This window comes from Glycine soja, chromosome 4 (genome assembly GCF_004193775.1).
Source record: "Glycine soja cultivar W05 chromosome 4, ASM419377v2, whole genome shotgun sequence".
NCBI lineage: Eukaryota > Viridiplantae > Streptophyta > Magnoliopsida > Fabales > Fabaceae > Glycine > Glycine soja.
Window position 1 is genome coordinate 50,226,268 of NC_041005.1, and position 18,286 is coordinate 50,244,553.

The following is an 18,286-nucleotide window of genomic DNA, read 5'->3' on the forward strand; positions in this document are numbered from 1 at the left end:
TCTTTCAATTACTCTTCCATATAAGATTTGCATAGCCAAATTATTTTGATAATTTTTCAAGATGCATTTGCTATTCTATTAGTATCAAGTACGAATTTGTGGGTAACGGTGAGAGAAGATAAAGTACACTTGTATGAATTGTGGATATACATTTCTAGTTGTGGGCTACAAAACTCATTCGGCAGTGGAATCAAAGCAAGGCAACTGTTTTATGCACTCCATATTTTGCTTGATGTACCTCCAAAATTGCTAATATTGCAAAATTGCTTGATGTACCTCTACGTCGCACCAAATCCACCGCTGCATCACACCACCCCCGTCGGCTATGTTATCATAGTTTTGGTGTTCCAAATTACTCATCTGAAATTGTGTTAGAAGAATTCCATATTTGTTGTTCCGGATAACCAAAAAAAGAAAAATAGCTTTCGGATAACGTAATTCGGCGATTGTTTAACATCAACAACATTATGGATTTGTCAATCTGCCAACATTTATCAGTGATGTATATTATTTTTTCCCTTTCTTAACTCCATTTTCGTCTTCAAACTCACAACACAATTGTGCAGTGGTGCAGAGTGATGGTTGATGAGGTGGTGCGGTGTGGTTTACGTGAAGGTGTTTGGACACTATTAACAAAAAGAGAGGCGTATGATTACACTCACACCTATGTTTTCTAAAATTGTATCTGATAACCCTATGTCAATTTTATTAATATAGTATTTATATACTATATAAATGTTTTGATATTTTTATTATACAGTAATAATTATTATATTTATTAAATATAATGATAATATATGTATATTAAATGTATAATTTTTAATTGAATTTATATACAGTTATTAGAAGAAAAATATATCGAGGATATTTACAGTTATTGAAAGTTAAAATGCACGGCAGCCTCATTATACAAAGGAAATTTAACATTTTTTTAAGAAGCAAGAAAAGAATAAAAAGGTTTACATGGTAAAACATCGTGAATTGGATTACAAATTTACAGTATAGTGCTCGCTTGATAAATGTTTATAATTAATTTCTCACACCACGATTCAAGTTCTAGTATACAACAATTTATGTTTGAAATTGATTTAGATATACATCCTAATTACATTAAGCGGTATAAATTAAATTTAATAGAAGTATTTCTATCCAACTTTCAGATAAATGAATTTATAGTTTATGTTGAATTAGACTTGATTGCCATTCACACAAAAAATAAAAATAAAAATAAAAAATTGATTGCCTACCTGTCTTTGTATGAAATGAAGAGAGTAATATAGTGCACTAAAGTCAAGTGTATTAAATTTATGCAAGAGCTTTTTTTCTTTTTTAGGAAATGCAAGAGCTTCTTAAATTTCTCATATAAGATTAAAAAAACAAAGTTTTGCCTCAAGTGGTTTAGGGGCGGTTGACCTTACTAATAGGATAGATTTGATTGGGTTATAAATTTCTCAAATTTAATCTTCACTAACCTAACCCTATATTTTATCATTATTTATCCCAATTCATTGAACTTAACCTCTTTTACAGCAATTAACAAATATATTCTTATTTAAAATAAAATTTTATTATCAATTAATGTAGATGACGAATCCAGACATTAATGTTTTGAAATTAATTTAGTGAATTAGTAAATGCAATAGTAGATACCCCTATATCATGTGCAGTACCCAAAAAAAGATACTGTAATATATCATGTGAGATTTATTAGTAATTGTGAAAAACAAGCATAATAATTACAAAAATATTAAATTATATTTAAATAGTTTGAATTAAAATATACGTTTTTACTCATAAGGATCGAAAAATTAAAATATAAATATAAAGGACTCTTTTAAGTAATCATGTGATTATTAATTATTGTTTAATATTGATAATTCATGGATAATTATGTAGGTCTCGCGTTCTTAAAATAAAACAATTACTGAAAATGTCTTATGTATCAATATACATTAATTTGTTTGACAATTATTGAATCAAAACGATAATAGTTGAATGTATTTTTAATATCATATAATAATTTACATAAAAAAAGAAAAGAAAAAAAAGTTTAGAAGTAAAAAAAAAAGAATCAGAAAAAAAGTAACTAACTAAAAACTAGTGGAGTAGTTGTTAAATCTGTCTAAAAAATGTGGACAACAAAATAGGATAAATAGGATATACCCTTTATTATTGGTATAGAGAAGACATAAATTTAAAGGGATTAGATTGGGTAATTTTGGCGTGTAACAGTCAATCATTGGAATAATTTGCTGGTTTAGATTTTGCCATTTTTTTTAAATACTTTTAATTTAGTTTTTATACTTTAAAGCCATTAAAATATTACTGAGTGCATGGAATAATTACTATAAAGGTATTTCAGTTTATCTATTTTTTTTTAAAAAAATAGCAAAATCTGAAACATCAAATTAATCCAATGTTCTAAAAATGTAAAAACTATTGTGACTTTCTCCTGCCAAAGTCACCAATCCAAGCTCAAACCATAAGCCGTGCTTGTTTTTATAAAATTCAGTAGTCTATTGCATTAATTAATTTTAAATAAAAAAAATCTCTAATTAGTTGTATGACAAACAATAAGAAGAAATAAATGAATAGTAATGATAAGAATAATTTTAATATTATATAAATTTAAGATAAATTTATTGACTTAATGAATTAGATAATTGAATATGATAATAAAAGCAAACATTGCATTAACTTATAAATAAGTATTTTTTTACCAGCAATTATGGGAGAATAAAGAGATAAACTCAGAAGGCACCATCAGAACAACTATACAGTCCCTATCTGAAGGGGATTTTTCAAATGCAACACGGATGCAGCTTTCCACTCTTCTGAAGGACTGACAAGTTGGGACTTTATTGTTCATGATGATTCTGGAGCTTCTGGTTTCAGTCTTGGAGGGAGAGTTTTTTGGTTTACTCCAATGGCTGCTTCATGAGCAGCACATGTGACATCTCAGAAGTGGGTTCTATCCTCAATGATTGCAGGAAATTCCTTGCTATTAATCCAAACTTATTAGGAGACAAGTTAATATAGCTGCTCATAGCTTAGCTAAGGCTGCTATATTGTTTATGTTAGTCCTACCTGTTTTAACCATATTTCCTATTCTATTTTAGAAGCTATCAATAATAAAATGATATAACCTGATTTCCGTCAAAAATAAAGTATTTTTTTTACCAGACTTATAAAATAAGTTAACATCATAATAAATCAAAATCGGTAAAGCTTTAAATTAATAAGAAATGTTTGTATTATATATTATATATTCAACAAAGCAATAAACTTATAACAATAATAAGTTAAGTAGTGACAATTTATAAATGAATGCTTCCAAAAAAGTTCTACATTGTTGAGGATGAATAGTTTTTAAATACTTTCATCTCTTACTCTATAGAGAAATCTTTTAAGAATAAAATTATAATGACTCATTGAATATCAAAGTCGATAATACTTTAAATCTAATAATCTTAATGATGTCAAGTAACCTGAGACAGATTAAATTTTTGGAAACTATACTTCACTTATATATTTATTAGGAGATATTAAACCTTTAAATGAATCTTAATATTTTAAAAGATTAATTCTTGATTCACGATCCAAAAATAAATGGGTTTCATGAAAAAAATAGTTAAAAAAATAACCTAAACATTATTTTTTAATTTAATTTCTATTAACTGTTAATATAAAAAAGAATACACTATTAACCAAACCAAGCAGTAATTGTGGTTGGCAGATTTTTAATATAGTTAAATAGTAATATAAAACCTAACATTCTCACTGTACAGACTAATTTCTCATTTATTTTTTAAGTAATCTTTGTAGAATTCGATGTTTTCTTATACACTTTCAGTGTACAAACTAATTTCTCGATTATTTTTTAAGTAATCACTGTAGATTTGAATTTTTTTTATATTTTAATTCATTATTAGGTAAATACTATAAAAGACTTTACTATTAATATATTTTAACTACATTCTAATTAGGTTGAAATTTTTAACAATTTTTTTTACTAAATAGGTAAATTTGTAATGGAGTGTTACCAAATATTCACACACTCACCAAAAACATACCGGATATTCACAAAAAAGAACAATTTAAAATTCTCTTTGCCTAAGTTGCAAACCAATTCCTAACTCCATGAGTTAAAAGTTAACCCTGGTTAAGTTATTTGGGTCCCACACCATTATAAAAAGTATACATGGATCAAGAATAAAAGAAGAAGAAAAAAGTAATAACCAGCTCAACACGGGTTTTCCATTTTTCAGTAGTAAATTGGGGGCAAATTAGATTCTTGACATCACAGTTGTTGAGGGCTTTGACAGATGGGTCATTGTACATGGTGAGAAGAACGTCTTCTCAGATTCAATTCAAATTCCTCAAAGTCACTCACACCCTTTTCTCCAATCAGGTAATTTTCACCTTCACTTCTCACTCCTCCTCATCTTCACTGCACAATACTAGATACACCGCTTATCTCTCTCTCTCTCTCTTTCTGCTTTGCTTTTTACTTCTTCTTCATTAGATTCGCAACTCGCTCTGCTTCCAGCTAGGGTTTCCAGCTCAATTTGCAAGTTTCCACTATCCCTCAATTTCGACCGTTGCTAGTTAATTTGAAATCCGCTGCCCCTGTAGATCCGTGGCGGGATTCTGTTGACTTCGAATTTCGGTTTCTGAACAAAAACAAAAAGAGGTTCGTGTCCGAACATTTCGCTATGCCTTTGTCTTAACATTTTTACTTTACTTGTTTTTATTTACTTTTGTTAAGCTTCGGTTGCGAGGTATTATTGTGTCAGCTGGTTTTCTGAATTTTGCTACGTTGCGTGGATTTCGCCTATTCATTTAATTATTACTCCGTGGATTTTGGGATGGCGTCGATGGTTCGAAATTTATTTTTATTGTTTTAATTATTATTATTTTTCGGAGTTGATACTTTTGATTTATGATTGGTTCATGCTTGGTATTACTGCTGTATCTATATCCAAAGGGGGAAACTGGGCAAAGAAAAAAGCAATTAATAGTTATTTGTTATATTGAGTTGAGTTTACAAATGAATAATTGCTTACTGGAAGACATTGTCCTTGTTCTTGTGGTTACGGGACTGGAAAGGGTGCTGGTAGTTACATTTTTGGTTTGGTTAACGACTAACAAGTAATATTTTATATGATTTGTGGTGGTTTGCAGTTTCTTTGATAACCCAAAAAAAATATCTAGACTATCATAATATATTAGAATCTAACACATGCTTATCAGTGTGTTGAACTTAGTCTAACTTTCAGTGTAGTGAGCAACTTAGCATGAACAAGAATGGAATTTTGTAAATTTATTTTGATAACATGGATGGGTTCTTTGGAAGTATTTGAGTTGGAGATTCTTGTATATGTTGGTTGTTTTATTGTTATATGACGACAAAGGCCTTATCCCATTAGGTGAAATCAGCTACATTAATCACATGACATCATTGGGCTTGGTTAAAGTCGTAATCCTTAGATATATAATTCGCCATGAGATTTCTTTTATCAGCTTCTTCCATTGTCCTTCTCGGTCTCCCTCTTCCCTATTTCACGCGATTATAAATCATGCAATTTACTCTCCTCATTTCCAGTGACCTTTGTATGTGGCCAAACTACCTTTATGCTGATTTTCTGTCATATTTTCCTCAGTCGATGCCACACCAATATGTCTTCGTATACAATCATTTCATATCCTATACTTTCTTGTTTGGTCACACATCTATCTTAACATTCTCTTTCTGTTATTGTTACTTCTCTCTTGTCTCTATTAAGTGCAACGGTCACTACCAGAGTATAGCCAGATGTATAACAGTACGGAAAAACTTTCCTTTGAACTTAGTATTTTGCGATCACAAACAACCTCTGATACCTTTATTCTTTCTAACCATCCAGCCTGTATAAGGCTAAACATTGCTAAACAGTAAACACTGCTAAACATTGTACCGCATTCCCCGTTTCTCTTTCCAATAAAATACAGAACTCTTGTAAGTTGTAAGTGGAACATGCTTATAAATATTTTGACTTTTGGAATAACTATAGCATTGGAAAGGAAACTTAACCATTGACCTTATCCTAGAAGTTTAATTAAAAGTGACTTCACTTGCCTTGTGCCTTCTGAGATGATATCTCATATCTGCAATACTTTTTATGAGAAAATATTGAGTTGCTCACACCTTTGTGCTGCTATCAAGGGAAGCTAATTGAAAAGCAACATGTCATAAACAAATAAACAATTAACCATTCGTTCATGTTAACGCATTACCTTTTCTGCTCTTTAAAAAGGGTTCTTGGTGATTTAATTGGGCTTTATAACTATATAAGTCTGTTCTATGTAAGTGCTATACATTGATATGCTGGCTTAATGTTGCAAATGAGGAAAAATGGCAATTATCCACTTTCGTTCTAGTTTCTACATAAGTTCCAACCTAAATTATAGTTAAGGATCCAGGATTGCCTGATAGAAAACAAATCCTGACATTGGTAATGTTACTCCCACATATCTTGTTTACATCAAATTGCACTGTAATATTGACATGTATAGTCACTATGCCTGGTTAGTGAACATTTCCATACCTGTGAACAGTAGGATTTAAGGTTACATGCAAGGGACACATGTCTTATCATTTCTTCTCATTTTTCTTTATTTGAATTTATAATATAATCTTTCAATTTTTTCCCTAGACAACAATGACACACACATAACGTATGTTGTTCCATACAGATGATGGTAGAGGTTTCCTATGACAGTGCAATGCAAGTGACTCCACATATTGAAAATGAAAATTCTTTATGAAGTGCTCACACAGTGTCATAAACTACAGCTTTTGTCATTAATAGTTTTGAATATCTATTTGTGATCCATACTTTGAAACGTTTGTTTTACTTGTAACTGTTGCTCCACACACCAAAATCTTGAGAAATTTAGGGAGTGTGACTCAATTTCTTTCTCCATTGGTTCAGGTACAAGGTTGAGGGGTTTCCTCAAACAAAGGAGGCCTGGTATAAAATCCAGTAGTTGTGGTTAAATTCTCTGCCTTTTTAACTGGCCGAGGAAGTAACTTACCAATATTTAAGACTACTGTAAAATGATGGAGTGCAACAAAGATGAGGCAGTTAGGGCCAAAGAAATAGCAGAGAGGAAATTTTCAGAAAGGGAATATGTTGGTGCAAAGAAGTTTGCTCTCAAGGCTCAAAATCTGTATCCTGAGTTGGAGGATATTACCCAGCTTTTGACAACAATTGATATTTATACATCCGCTGAGAATAAAGTAAGCGGAGAAATGGATTGGTATGGTATACTTGGAGTGAGCCCCTTTGCTGATGAGGAGACTGTCAGAAAGCAATACAGGAAGCTGGCTCTCACCCTTCACCCTGACAAAAACAAGTCTTTGGGTGCAGAGGGTGCATTTAAGCTGGTTTCAGAGGCATGGAGTTTGTTATCAGATAAGACCAAGAGACTAGAATATAACCAGAAGAGGAGTTTGAAAGGATTCCAACATAATACTCCCAACCATGTTGGATCTCAACCAGAAGCACCCAGTTCAAATGGTTATTATAATCTAAAGAAGAATGTTAATTCAAATGTCAGGACTGGAAATAATAGTGGTCGGGCACCTTCAGCTCCGGTTAAAAAGGCTGAAACCTTTTGGACTATCTGTAATAGGTGCAGGACACATTATGAATATCTCAGGGTTTATTTGAATCACACCCTTTTATGTCCAAACTGTAATGAAGCTTTTGTCGCTGTAGAGAGGGGTCCACCACCAAATGTTTTTAAGCCACCAAATTGGTCTTCTCATCAACGGCATCAGAATTCTCAACACCATGCTGGAAGTAATAATACAAATTTTCAGTGGGGTTCTCACTCTAGAATGGCTGGTTTTGGTAGCACAGATGGATCAACATCTGTTGCAGCTCAAGCTGCAAGTGTTGTGCAGCAGGCAAGTGAGAAAGTAAGGAGGGAGGGTTCTTTTCACAAACCTATGAAAAAAAGGAAGACAGATGATATTCGCATTAATGGTTATCAAGGATACATGGCAAATCATATGGCTACAAGAGATGGAGCGGCTGGTTTGGGCACCTTCTCTGAACCAGGAAAGGTTAACTTGGAAACAGAAAGGAATTATGGTTTTTCAGGTCTTCCTGGCAAGCATTACAGCACAAGAGAATTGTCAATGTTTGAAATACGAAACATGTTGATGGATAAGTCGCGCATTGAAATTCGTAAGAAACTTCAAGAATGGAAATCAATGGCTGAAGCTAAGATTAACAAGGATAAAGAGAATAAGAGACAGAAAAGCACATTTAATGGCAAAACAACTGGTTCAGAGAAGCTGAGAGAGACTGCTGTTAATGGTAACAGGCATCTGGACATTGATTCTTTCCCTGTCAGATCTGATGATACAGTTAAGAAGAACCAAGCTTACGTTACAATCACTGTTCCAGACCCTGATTTTCATAATTTTGACTTGGATAGAGATGAAAATTCCTTTGCGGAGGATCAGGTCTGGGCTGCTTATGATGATGATGATGGAATGCCTCGTTATTATGCTAGAATTCACAAGGTGATCTCCATGAAGCCATTTAAAATGCGGATCAGTTGGCTTAACTCTCGAAGCAACAGTGAATTGGGCCCAATAGATTGGGTAGGTTCTGGTTTTTATAAAACTTGTGGGGATTTCAGAACTGGCAAGCATGAAATAACTGAATCATTAAATTCATTCTCTCACAAGGTTAGGTGGACAAAAGGCACAAGAGGTGTTGTTCGAATCTTTCCTGGGAAGGGGGAGGTCTGGGCTCTTTACAGAAACTGGTCTCGTGATTGGAATGAACATACCCCAGATGAAGTGATACACAAGTATGATATGGTGGAGGTTCTTGAAGATTTCAATGAAGAACAAGGCATATTAGTTACCCCCCTTGTTAAGGTTGCTGGTTTTAGGACTGTGTTTCAAAGGCACATGGACCGTGATCGGGAGAGGATGATTCCTAAAGAGGAAATGTTTCAATTCTCTCATCAGGTTCCGAATTACTTGCTTACTGGCCAAGAAGCTGATAATGCTCCAAAGGATTGTCGAGAGTTGGATCCAGCCGCTACTCCTTTAGACCTCCTCCAGATAATAACAGAAGCTAATGAGACATCGAAAAATGCTTTGGAAGCCTGATGAAGAAATGAAGGCCGGTTCACCTGCTGTGGACTGGGAGAGAGAATGCTTCAAAACCTTGTAGAGCAGAAATGTTAAACGAGGATAGTAAACAGATAAAGAATGATAGATGACGGTGCAAAGGATGCAATAGGCTTGAGAAATCAAAATGAAGATAATGAAAAATACACTCTTTCACGACTCTTTCATTTTCTTAGCCTGGCAAAGATATTCTATAGTGCCCTTTTGGTGTTATAAATGGATCGAAGGGATCCACAGCTTTTCGGTTTTTGTTGTATAATTTTCAGATATGTTATTCTTAGACCCGTGGCAGTTATCATTCATCGTTCTGCAAGCAAGATGAATAGACTTATAGTTCTGGCATTTCATGTCGTCCATGCCTGGTGCTTTACTCTTCCAGTTTATGGGCGTGCATATTCTGTCTTGTGTTATAAACTCATGAGTTATAATTACATCCGATTCATTTGCTAATTGTAGTGTCATACCCAATGCAAGGCTGCTATTATTTGTCTAAAGCTGCGTTATTTTTTAATTGTAACTCACAGATTAAGATTACTTTCAGATACCCTTGTTCTTACATTTTTTTTTTACTGCCGCTTGTTCTTACAAGATCTCCGGGGAACTGTTTTATTTTTACTCAGTACGTTACTCGTGTATATAATTTTCGTAGGAGAGGTAATAAGTGTCGAGAAAAAACAAGACATTGGGCGTCTAAAATTTAAAGTACAATAAAAACAAAATTGTTAGATAGAAGAATAAAAAATCACTCATTTACAATTAAACACAAAAATTCTATTCCTTTCTCAATCAATCCTTACTGCTGCAGGTAGACTCGACACCGGAGGGAGTTCTACGGTGGCTTTGATTGTTGCACTCCTTTGGAGTCATGGAATCCATTGAAGAGAGCGGAGGGTTTGTTGACACAAATTTCCATAAGTGGGCCTATTGGAGGAAGCCGTCAAGGAAGGAAAGGAAGTCGGGAGTGTGGACAGAGAGAATGACCAGGCCAGTGATGTTGGGAAGTGAGGAGGTGCCTGAGACAGAGGAAGAAGGAATTATGTGTGAAGGGCGTACTATATTAACAAAAGGGCGACATTAATTCAACGCTTCTTAAATGTGGTCCACCAAAGATCATTTATCTTTTTTATCTCCGCCAGACATTGTCATATATATATATTGGTATCACAGCCCGTGTAATGCACGAACAAACTGATTAAACTTTCCAATATTTAAGTGTGTTCTTTGTTTTCTGTAAATCATTATATTTTATATCTATTATTTTTAATTTTATAGAATTAGAAGTAGATAATGAAATTAGAAGTAAATTTAATTGTTTTGCTACCTACACTTCACATAATTGGAAGTCTCAAATTATATTAACCTTAATTCCGTTGAAGAATTAATTGGAAGTTTAAGGAGGTTGAAGGAGAATGTGGAGTTTGCAAATCTCAGGAAAGCCGAATGCCATAATACTTGTATTAGCATGTGTGTAGTATTAAAAATTGTACAAAATATCATAATGTCAATTAGTTGATACTTTTTTAGAATGTATGTCTGTAGTATCATGTATATGGTTGTGTATACAAATGCTTTTGTCTTTAAATAAAAAATATGTATTACTGTCATCATTTTGGCAACATATTCTGATAGAGAAAGTTAAAAAATTTCTTATGCTAAAAACATACTAAAAGAATTTTTAATGAAATTCTTATTGCTATGTCATTTCTCTGTTATTTCCTTTTCATGGTATTTCCAATCACAGCCAACAACAGAAAGGACAAAAAGACAATAAAAGGATTGATAAAAACATTTGAAGTTTGTTATAGGTTTGCTAAAAAGCAAGGAGTATCCTTTTGGCTGGAATTACGTATCATTGACATAAGTTTTTGTTTTCTACATCATATTGGGCATGTTACCCATTTGCCTTTTGCTGTTATCATATTCAATCTTTCACATAAAATTAACAAAATGCAAACAATTGAACATTTATAATAATTATCAATATATAACATATAAAATAGTATTTGTTCACAAAAGATACTAATAATATATAACACAAAAGTGGACACTAACTTAAAAATTGACTAAACATCCACATCTAAACCATGAAAAAATAACCACCACTACAAGCTTTCTATAACAGAGAGAGAATAAACATTATTTCCTTGCTTGCATCGAGCATGTATTCACAATTTCTCCTCCTGCATTGGTATGATGATACTCTTGGATCATCAATGTCAATAACTCCTGTATCTTTTATTCAATTGTTGATTAACTCTTACAAGCTCTGGATCTTGTTTGAAGAACCTAACATCAAATTTACAGTCACCCATATAAATAAACATTATCTCCATTTCATCCTAAATTTCATTTAGCCTTCTAAATTCAGGTTAGCCTTTGTAGATGACAATTGAGTCATTGTCATTTTCAAGGAGTTCGACCTTTGATACCCTCCTTGATTATCGATCAGCTCTGAGTCTATAGATACTTCCTTCTTAAATGTTTTCCAAAACTTACGACAAACAAAGAGATAGTCATGTTTCCTTGACAGAGTAAAATATGTTAAAAATTAATTTGTCAAAAATGTCAGTTACATAGTAATGTATCTTGTATAGGTTTTAGAACATTATAGACAATTTTTGAAAAACAAAAATAGCATGTACAGAAACATCTCAAGAGACTATTTAAATTCATGATAAACATTTGAATAAGTAAATTATAATCAAGCGGCAATGTAAAGTATCTTGTTTCATATGTACCACGACCAAATATTATACTTTTCATTTTACTAATTTTTATCTTATTATGTTTAAAGGGTTATTTAGAATGATAATTTAATATTGAAGACATCTAGGAAAAATGACTTTATTTTTGTTTTACTTTGTATTATCTCTATTTTACAGTCAACACATGCGTAATGGACTCAATAAAAACTAATATAATCTATTATACTAAGACAACTACCCTATGCCATTGTATGAATCTTTAGTTATCTAAGCATATCCCAAAATATAAGTATTAGTTTTTTTTCGTCTTAATCACTGTTACAATTTAACACTCAACTCATCCAACAATCCCAATTAGTTCTATTTCTTTAATTAGTGTTTTAATCACTGTTTTAGTTAACTGTTTTTCAATTCAAGTTTATACATTCCTATAAATAAACAAACTTAAGTTTTTGACTTCATTAGTACTCTATTTTTTGGTTTTAGTATTTAATATTTAATAAATAATACATTCAACATAATATACTCCTAATTTCAAACTCTTACATTGTTAGAGTTCAAGGGATGCATTATAATCAACTATGTCGTTGATTGATTATATTTAAACAATGCCAAAATGATAATGATTATACTCTGTTTATGCTTGACATGGTAATTTACAGTGGAAAACAACTTATTGAAACCAATTTTAGAACCCTAATTTCTCATTAAAGTTTTTCTTAGTGTAACCCTTAACATAAAATTTGTGTATCCTTGTGAAATGAAACAACGAAACAATAGATGGTTCACTTTTATTGTTTAAAAAAACTACGTGAAATGAAATACATTATGAGGAAGAACACATACCCGAAAGAAGAAATCGAATGTCGTGAACGCACCAATCATCATGTCTCTTAGAAATTCGTCATTCCTTGGAGCATCAGCCATGACATTCTTATTTTTCTTTGTTAGTCTTATTCCCACGTGTCGTTTTACTCTGCTTATGAGAATATGTTTCATATTCTTGCTAAATATGTGCGTCTTGATAGATTTTGAGACTTATGAAGCGTGAGATTTTCTTAACGCACTCTCATTGTTCAAGATGGATAAAACCATTATAGGCCGACAAAATTTTCCCTTTAATTATTTAACGTTGTTGTATATCCAAAATACAAACATGAGATGATCAAGTTGAAACAATTCAACATCAGCTAATTCACGCAGGCTAGATCATCTATTTATTTCTTAGTAGAAAAAAAAAGGCTTAATGAATAATGTGGTCTTCTCTATCAAATTTAGACCGATGCAGGTAAATTCTAAATGTTAGTAGCTTTCATTTACAAATAATGACAGTTAAAATTCACTGCTATATTTGTTATTATTTTTAAATTAAAAATGTAATAAAGTAAATACATTTTTAAAAAATAAAGTTGAATAAAAGTTACCATTTTGAACCACAAATATATTTTGTTTAACGAGATTATTCTCCACACCCTTGTCCCAAACCTCTTCACATGTTTAATGGTGTTGACAAAAGTAACCAAAATTCTAAACAGATAAACATGGACATGCATATAAATTTTTTTTTAACAAGATTTAATTCAACAAGTGTGTCTATCTAAGTTTGACATGCTTATAACTACTATACGGCGCCTTCTAGCGTGAACAAGCTAAATAGGTCTTGCATCGTGCAAAAAGAAGGTGAGTACTCTCACTCATATTTGAGATGCTACATTTTATTTTAAAGGCTTTTTGAGGTTTCATTTTACCATAAATGTTCCATAAGAATGATATCATATAAAATAGGATTAAATTAAAGAAAATGTGTTAGGAACCAAAAAGACTTTGCTACCTCTACTCCTAACATTCTATAACTAAAAGGATAAACATAAACTTGATATTTCATTGAATGATCGATTATAGCCAAATAATGGCTACAATATATAACCTATAATGATGGTTAATAACAATCGCACATGTGTCCTCTTCAAACTTTAGAAAATATAAAATAAAACTTAATAATATAAAAGATATTACCTGACTCATCTAATTATTTGGACCTCTCTTCGTGATGTCTCTGGCCTATTCCGTTTAGAGGCCTATCAGAATGCAACAATCTCTTGCTACTCGAGAGTTTAGAAACTCCTACAAACATTATCTTCGTACATAGAATTGCCTAACACTACTCTGCCTCTTTTCCTAATACCCCCACACTAATAAAAACGAAAATACTTACACTGAATATTTAAATATGTATCTGTCTTACGAAACTACTTATCTGCATAATTAAGTATGTAATTGTCCTGCATAATTTCTTATCTGCATAATTATGTCACTGTCCTACACTACATAACTATTAAATAATTGTCACGTAACAACCATCCTATTTTCTTCTAATTTTATCCTAGGAAACTACAAGTTACCTTCGTATTTTTGAGAAGAGAACTGTTCCTTTGAAATTAAATTTAATGCTGTCTCCTCCTCAAAGACAATTTTGCAAATGCCATCTGCATGATACAGGGAATCCCACGGGAAGTTTCAATGCTGATTTTGTTTAATTGAAAAGAATACAAACTCATTGACTATGCAAGTAATAAAAATGGTAGAGGAAGATTCATGGAAAATTCTTGACGGGTCAAATTCAAGGAATTTGAAGAAAGGTTCATTTCATTTGCATGACAAAGCCAAATCATTTTGCTTATTCACTAGATTGATCATTATTTTCGTCAACAACATAAGACTGCTCTTTATTTTACTACCTTATTTTATAAAGTTTCGGTTTCCTTTATGAGAGACCTAGTACGGTAGGGGTGTTTGGGTAAATTTCCACTGTTAAATGAAGCTATTGACTGCATTCTGCATGATTCTTAGACCACTCTGCTTTTTCTATTCAAACATGAGGTATTAACGTTTAAGCAATGCCAGAATAAGCCAAAATTTCCACCGAACCTTAAGCAAATGCATAGTATTTCATATTTGACTAGAACAAGTATCATATTGAGTTCCATTTCCTTTCCTCTTTTCAATTTTTCCTTTATATTCCAAAGGTAGGTAGAAATCTAGTTCTCAATTTGACTTACTTAGGAATATACATACGTGAGCCTTTTTTTTATTATGTTTTATTATCATACATGAGCATTTGATTGATCTTTACTTTCCCTTGTAATATTCATTTTGGTTAACTTGGTGATACTTTTATCATAGATCATATTTTCTTTTCCAAATCCTTTGCATTATTTTTTTTTTTTGGGTTCAACGGTAACTTAGCATTTAATAATCAGTAATTAACCTTTTAATATATATTATTACGAGAGGTTGGTAATTGACATTTGACACAGGATGACTTTCGTGTAAGGTTTTTGCTGCTTATAAGCATATGACTTGCACGGCACATATTTCAACCCTGAATTACAATTCCACGTATTATCACCAAAAACAAATTAAAATGCTGTCAGTTTCTAATTAAAATATTTTAACTATTTAATTTTTGTTTTTTTATTTTAATTACTCCCATATAGTTATTATAGGTATTTAATTGTTGAAAATGACTAATAACACATTCTTAAATAAACTATTCTTTATTAATAATTAAAATTTATTGAAAATTATAAAATGTTAGTAAGTCATATTTTTTTTCCAATAAATTTCAATAACAAATAATATGCTCAAAAGACAAAGAGTATAGTGAAGAGTGTAATCTATCCATTCTTTTAATAGTTATTTTTTTCAACCGCTCATCAACCAAAGCCAATTGCTTGATGAATTCACTCCAACGCATTTACAAGATACTGCCTGCTTAGAAAAGTCCACATTCCACACTCTTTTTTTGTCACATCAGTTATGCTTTATTATGTTAAAATCTCTTAAGAAAAATTAAGTTAAAATCTCTAAAACATCATCAAGGATGTGTTCGGATACAAATTACGTTCAACGTAATCAACTTTCATCTTAATGAAACAAATGCTTCCTTCTCAGTTTAGTGCATTGAAACGTGTGCTTTACTATTGATTTTCTGATCTGTTTTCTTCCAAACATAGATTAATAGCATTTTTTTACGGTGTCAATCAATAAAAAAAATCTTATGTATGATTTATAAAACAATTATTGTAAAAATCAACAATTTTATCTTACATAACCCTTTATAAGAACAAATTAATATTAGTTTGAAAATTCTTTATATTATCCTTTTATTTTAATTAAAAAAAAATTCCTTAGTATTTTGATTTAACAATAAAGATTAGAAAAAATATCTTCTAAGATTTTTTTTTCAGATTAACATATAATACCACTCTTTTTTGTTTTATATTTACACTGACACTTTGTCATGTCCTTATATCTTACGCTAATACTATCTTCCATGAAAAAAATGTTATGTGAATTGTTGAGTAACAAGAAAAGAGATTTTTGTCATGTCCTTTTCCATTGGAGTTGTGTCGTCCCATAACCTGTTTTTTTTTTAAAAAAAAAACAAACATGAAAGAATTATAATTGTTATGCTTCTTAGTGAATCAAATGAATCTATATGTTACATTAACACCGATTGATATTTGAATTGCACTGGCCTCTTCTTATATATTATACTTACACCTTCTACAAGAGAAGAGAAGTTGCTGTAATAATTAAAAAGACAAAAGATATATCTGTAATTTCACGAAATCTCAATGATGATTAATATAATTTGTTCTAACAAATATAATGATAATGATACAATAAAGAATACACTGAAGAGGAAAATATCAAATGATTTTCTTTCGATTAGTTGGCATGTAACATAGAAAATTAGGATAACTTTATTAAAAAATAAAAATGTAATAAAGTATAAGATGCTTGACTATATTTAATTTTCATAAAGAATTTTAATATAAATTATATTTGAATGTTATTTAATTTTTCAAACATTGGAGCAGTATATTTATTTTTAACAAAGCTTTATTTTTCATATATGGTTAGAAATAATATTTTCTATAAATACAATATTTTTTTCAACAGCTCCTTATTCAAAATTTAAAGGAAATATCGAATAAATGGGTTATCATAAATGGTGGTGGTAGTGTAACAGTGACAAAGACAGAGAAGACAAGACGATTATGGTGGAGAAATTAAAAATGAATGAGTGATTGTGAAATTATAAACAAATTTAGATAATTTAGTAAATTTTTTATGGAGGTAAGAATAAATTAACTTTTATTCACTAATTAACATTCACAAAAAATTATTTCTTATGCTTGGAAAAAATTTCTATCAAATATGAAAGAAAAAAAATCTCACTCTCATGTCACTTTCCCCAATATGTAAAAACATTTATTGCATGAAATTGCACCTTAAATGGAGAGAGGAAACAATATAAAAATACTAGAAAAGAAGAAAGTAGGAGCTGAATCATATCGATCAAATGTAATTAAGGATCCTAAAAATTCATGCATATGCTTTACTTACTACTACAAATGTAAAGACTTCATTAATGCGTAGTCTATAAGTGCCTTCATGAACACTTTTTGACTATTATGGTCGATTCATACACTAAATCAGTTCACTTAATTTTGATAGCTGACCTTACAAAAATTGGTCTAAAACTAGTTTAAAATAGAACAGTGTAAAATTAGACAAAACTGGCTCGAACCATTTTTGCTGAATACTTTTTTACTGTAATAAAAAGGAATCTTGTATTATAATGATTAATATAGAATTTAAAATTCAATATTATATTGATCGATAGTATATTTATTTAATTTTTAACTGTAGCCACTATGCTTAAACTTAAATATTAGTTTATGTTTAATTTTGAATAATATATATCAGGAGTTATGATATTTATAAGTAAAGTTTCATTGTTAATATATATTATGAAATTATGAATAATATACAAATTTATTTTCAATATATACCTTTACTAATTCAAATATAACTAGTACAATTTCAATTTATTTTACTATTGTTACCATGAAAATAGTTAAAGTTAGACTACAGTAATTTTGAACTTAGATTGACGATTTTAAAAGTTTGATCTAAACTAAAAACTTATTTATATATATATATATATATATATATATATAATTTATAAATATGCCAACAAACCTATAGAGCTAAGCATCTATATAAGCCTAAACAAGATTATAAAAATATTATTAATAATTATATATTTTATATTATTGTTAAGTGTAAATTATAATATGTATATTATTTATATATAATATAATATTATATTATTACCAAAAATTAATAACTAACATTTTCGGATAAAAAACTTATTACGCCAGTAACTTTTTTAAAATTTGATACTTAACCTGTTTTTAATTTAAATTAATAGGGTTTTTAGAAAAGGTAAAGTTATCCTCTTTAATAAATAGACAAGGCCAAATTGACCAAACCTTACAAGAGTAAGACACAGTTTCCGAGAGGTGAC

The 18,286-nt window shown here is 30.6% G+C and overlaps 1 protein-coding gene across 3 annotated transcripts; it reads left to right on the forward strand.

Moving 5' to 3' along the window:
* Positions 1 to 4,243: 4,243 nt before the first annotated feature.
* On the forward strand, positions 4,244 to 9,693 carry LOC114410317. 3 transcript variants are annotated; one of them, XM_028374226.1, is made up of 3 exons: positions 4,244 to 4,411; positions 4,526 to 4,693; positions 6,975 to 9,693. In XM_028374226.1, exon 3 carries the CDS (start codon positions 7,100 to 7,102, stop codon positions 9,176 to 9,178), a length of 2,079 nt encoding a protein of 692 aa, XP_028230027.1. In that variant the 5' UTR covers positions 4,244 to 4,411; positions 4,526 to 4,693; positions 6,975 to 7,099; the 3' UTR covers positions 9,179 to 9,693. The 3 variants fall into 3 exon arrangements, with proteins under 3 accessions (XP_028230027.1, XP_028230029.1, XP_028230028.1); XM_028374228.1 differs by having other exon boundaries at positions 4,550 to 4,693; XM_028374227.1 differs by lacking the exon at positions 4,244 to 4,411 and having other exon boundaries at positions 4,426 to 4,693.
* Positions 9,694 to 18,286: the final 8,593 nt, after the last annotated feature.

Coding starts and splice junctions, on each gene's coding strand:
- LOC114410317 (XM_028374226.1), top strand. CDS start 7,100: ATGATGGAGTGCAACAAAGATGAGGCAGTTAGGGCCAAAGAAATAGCA.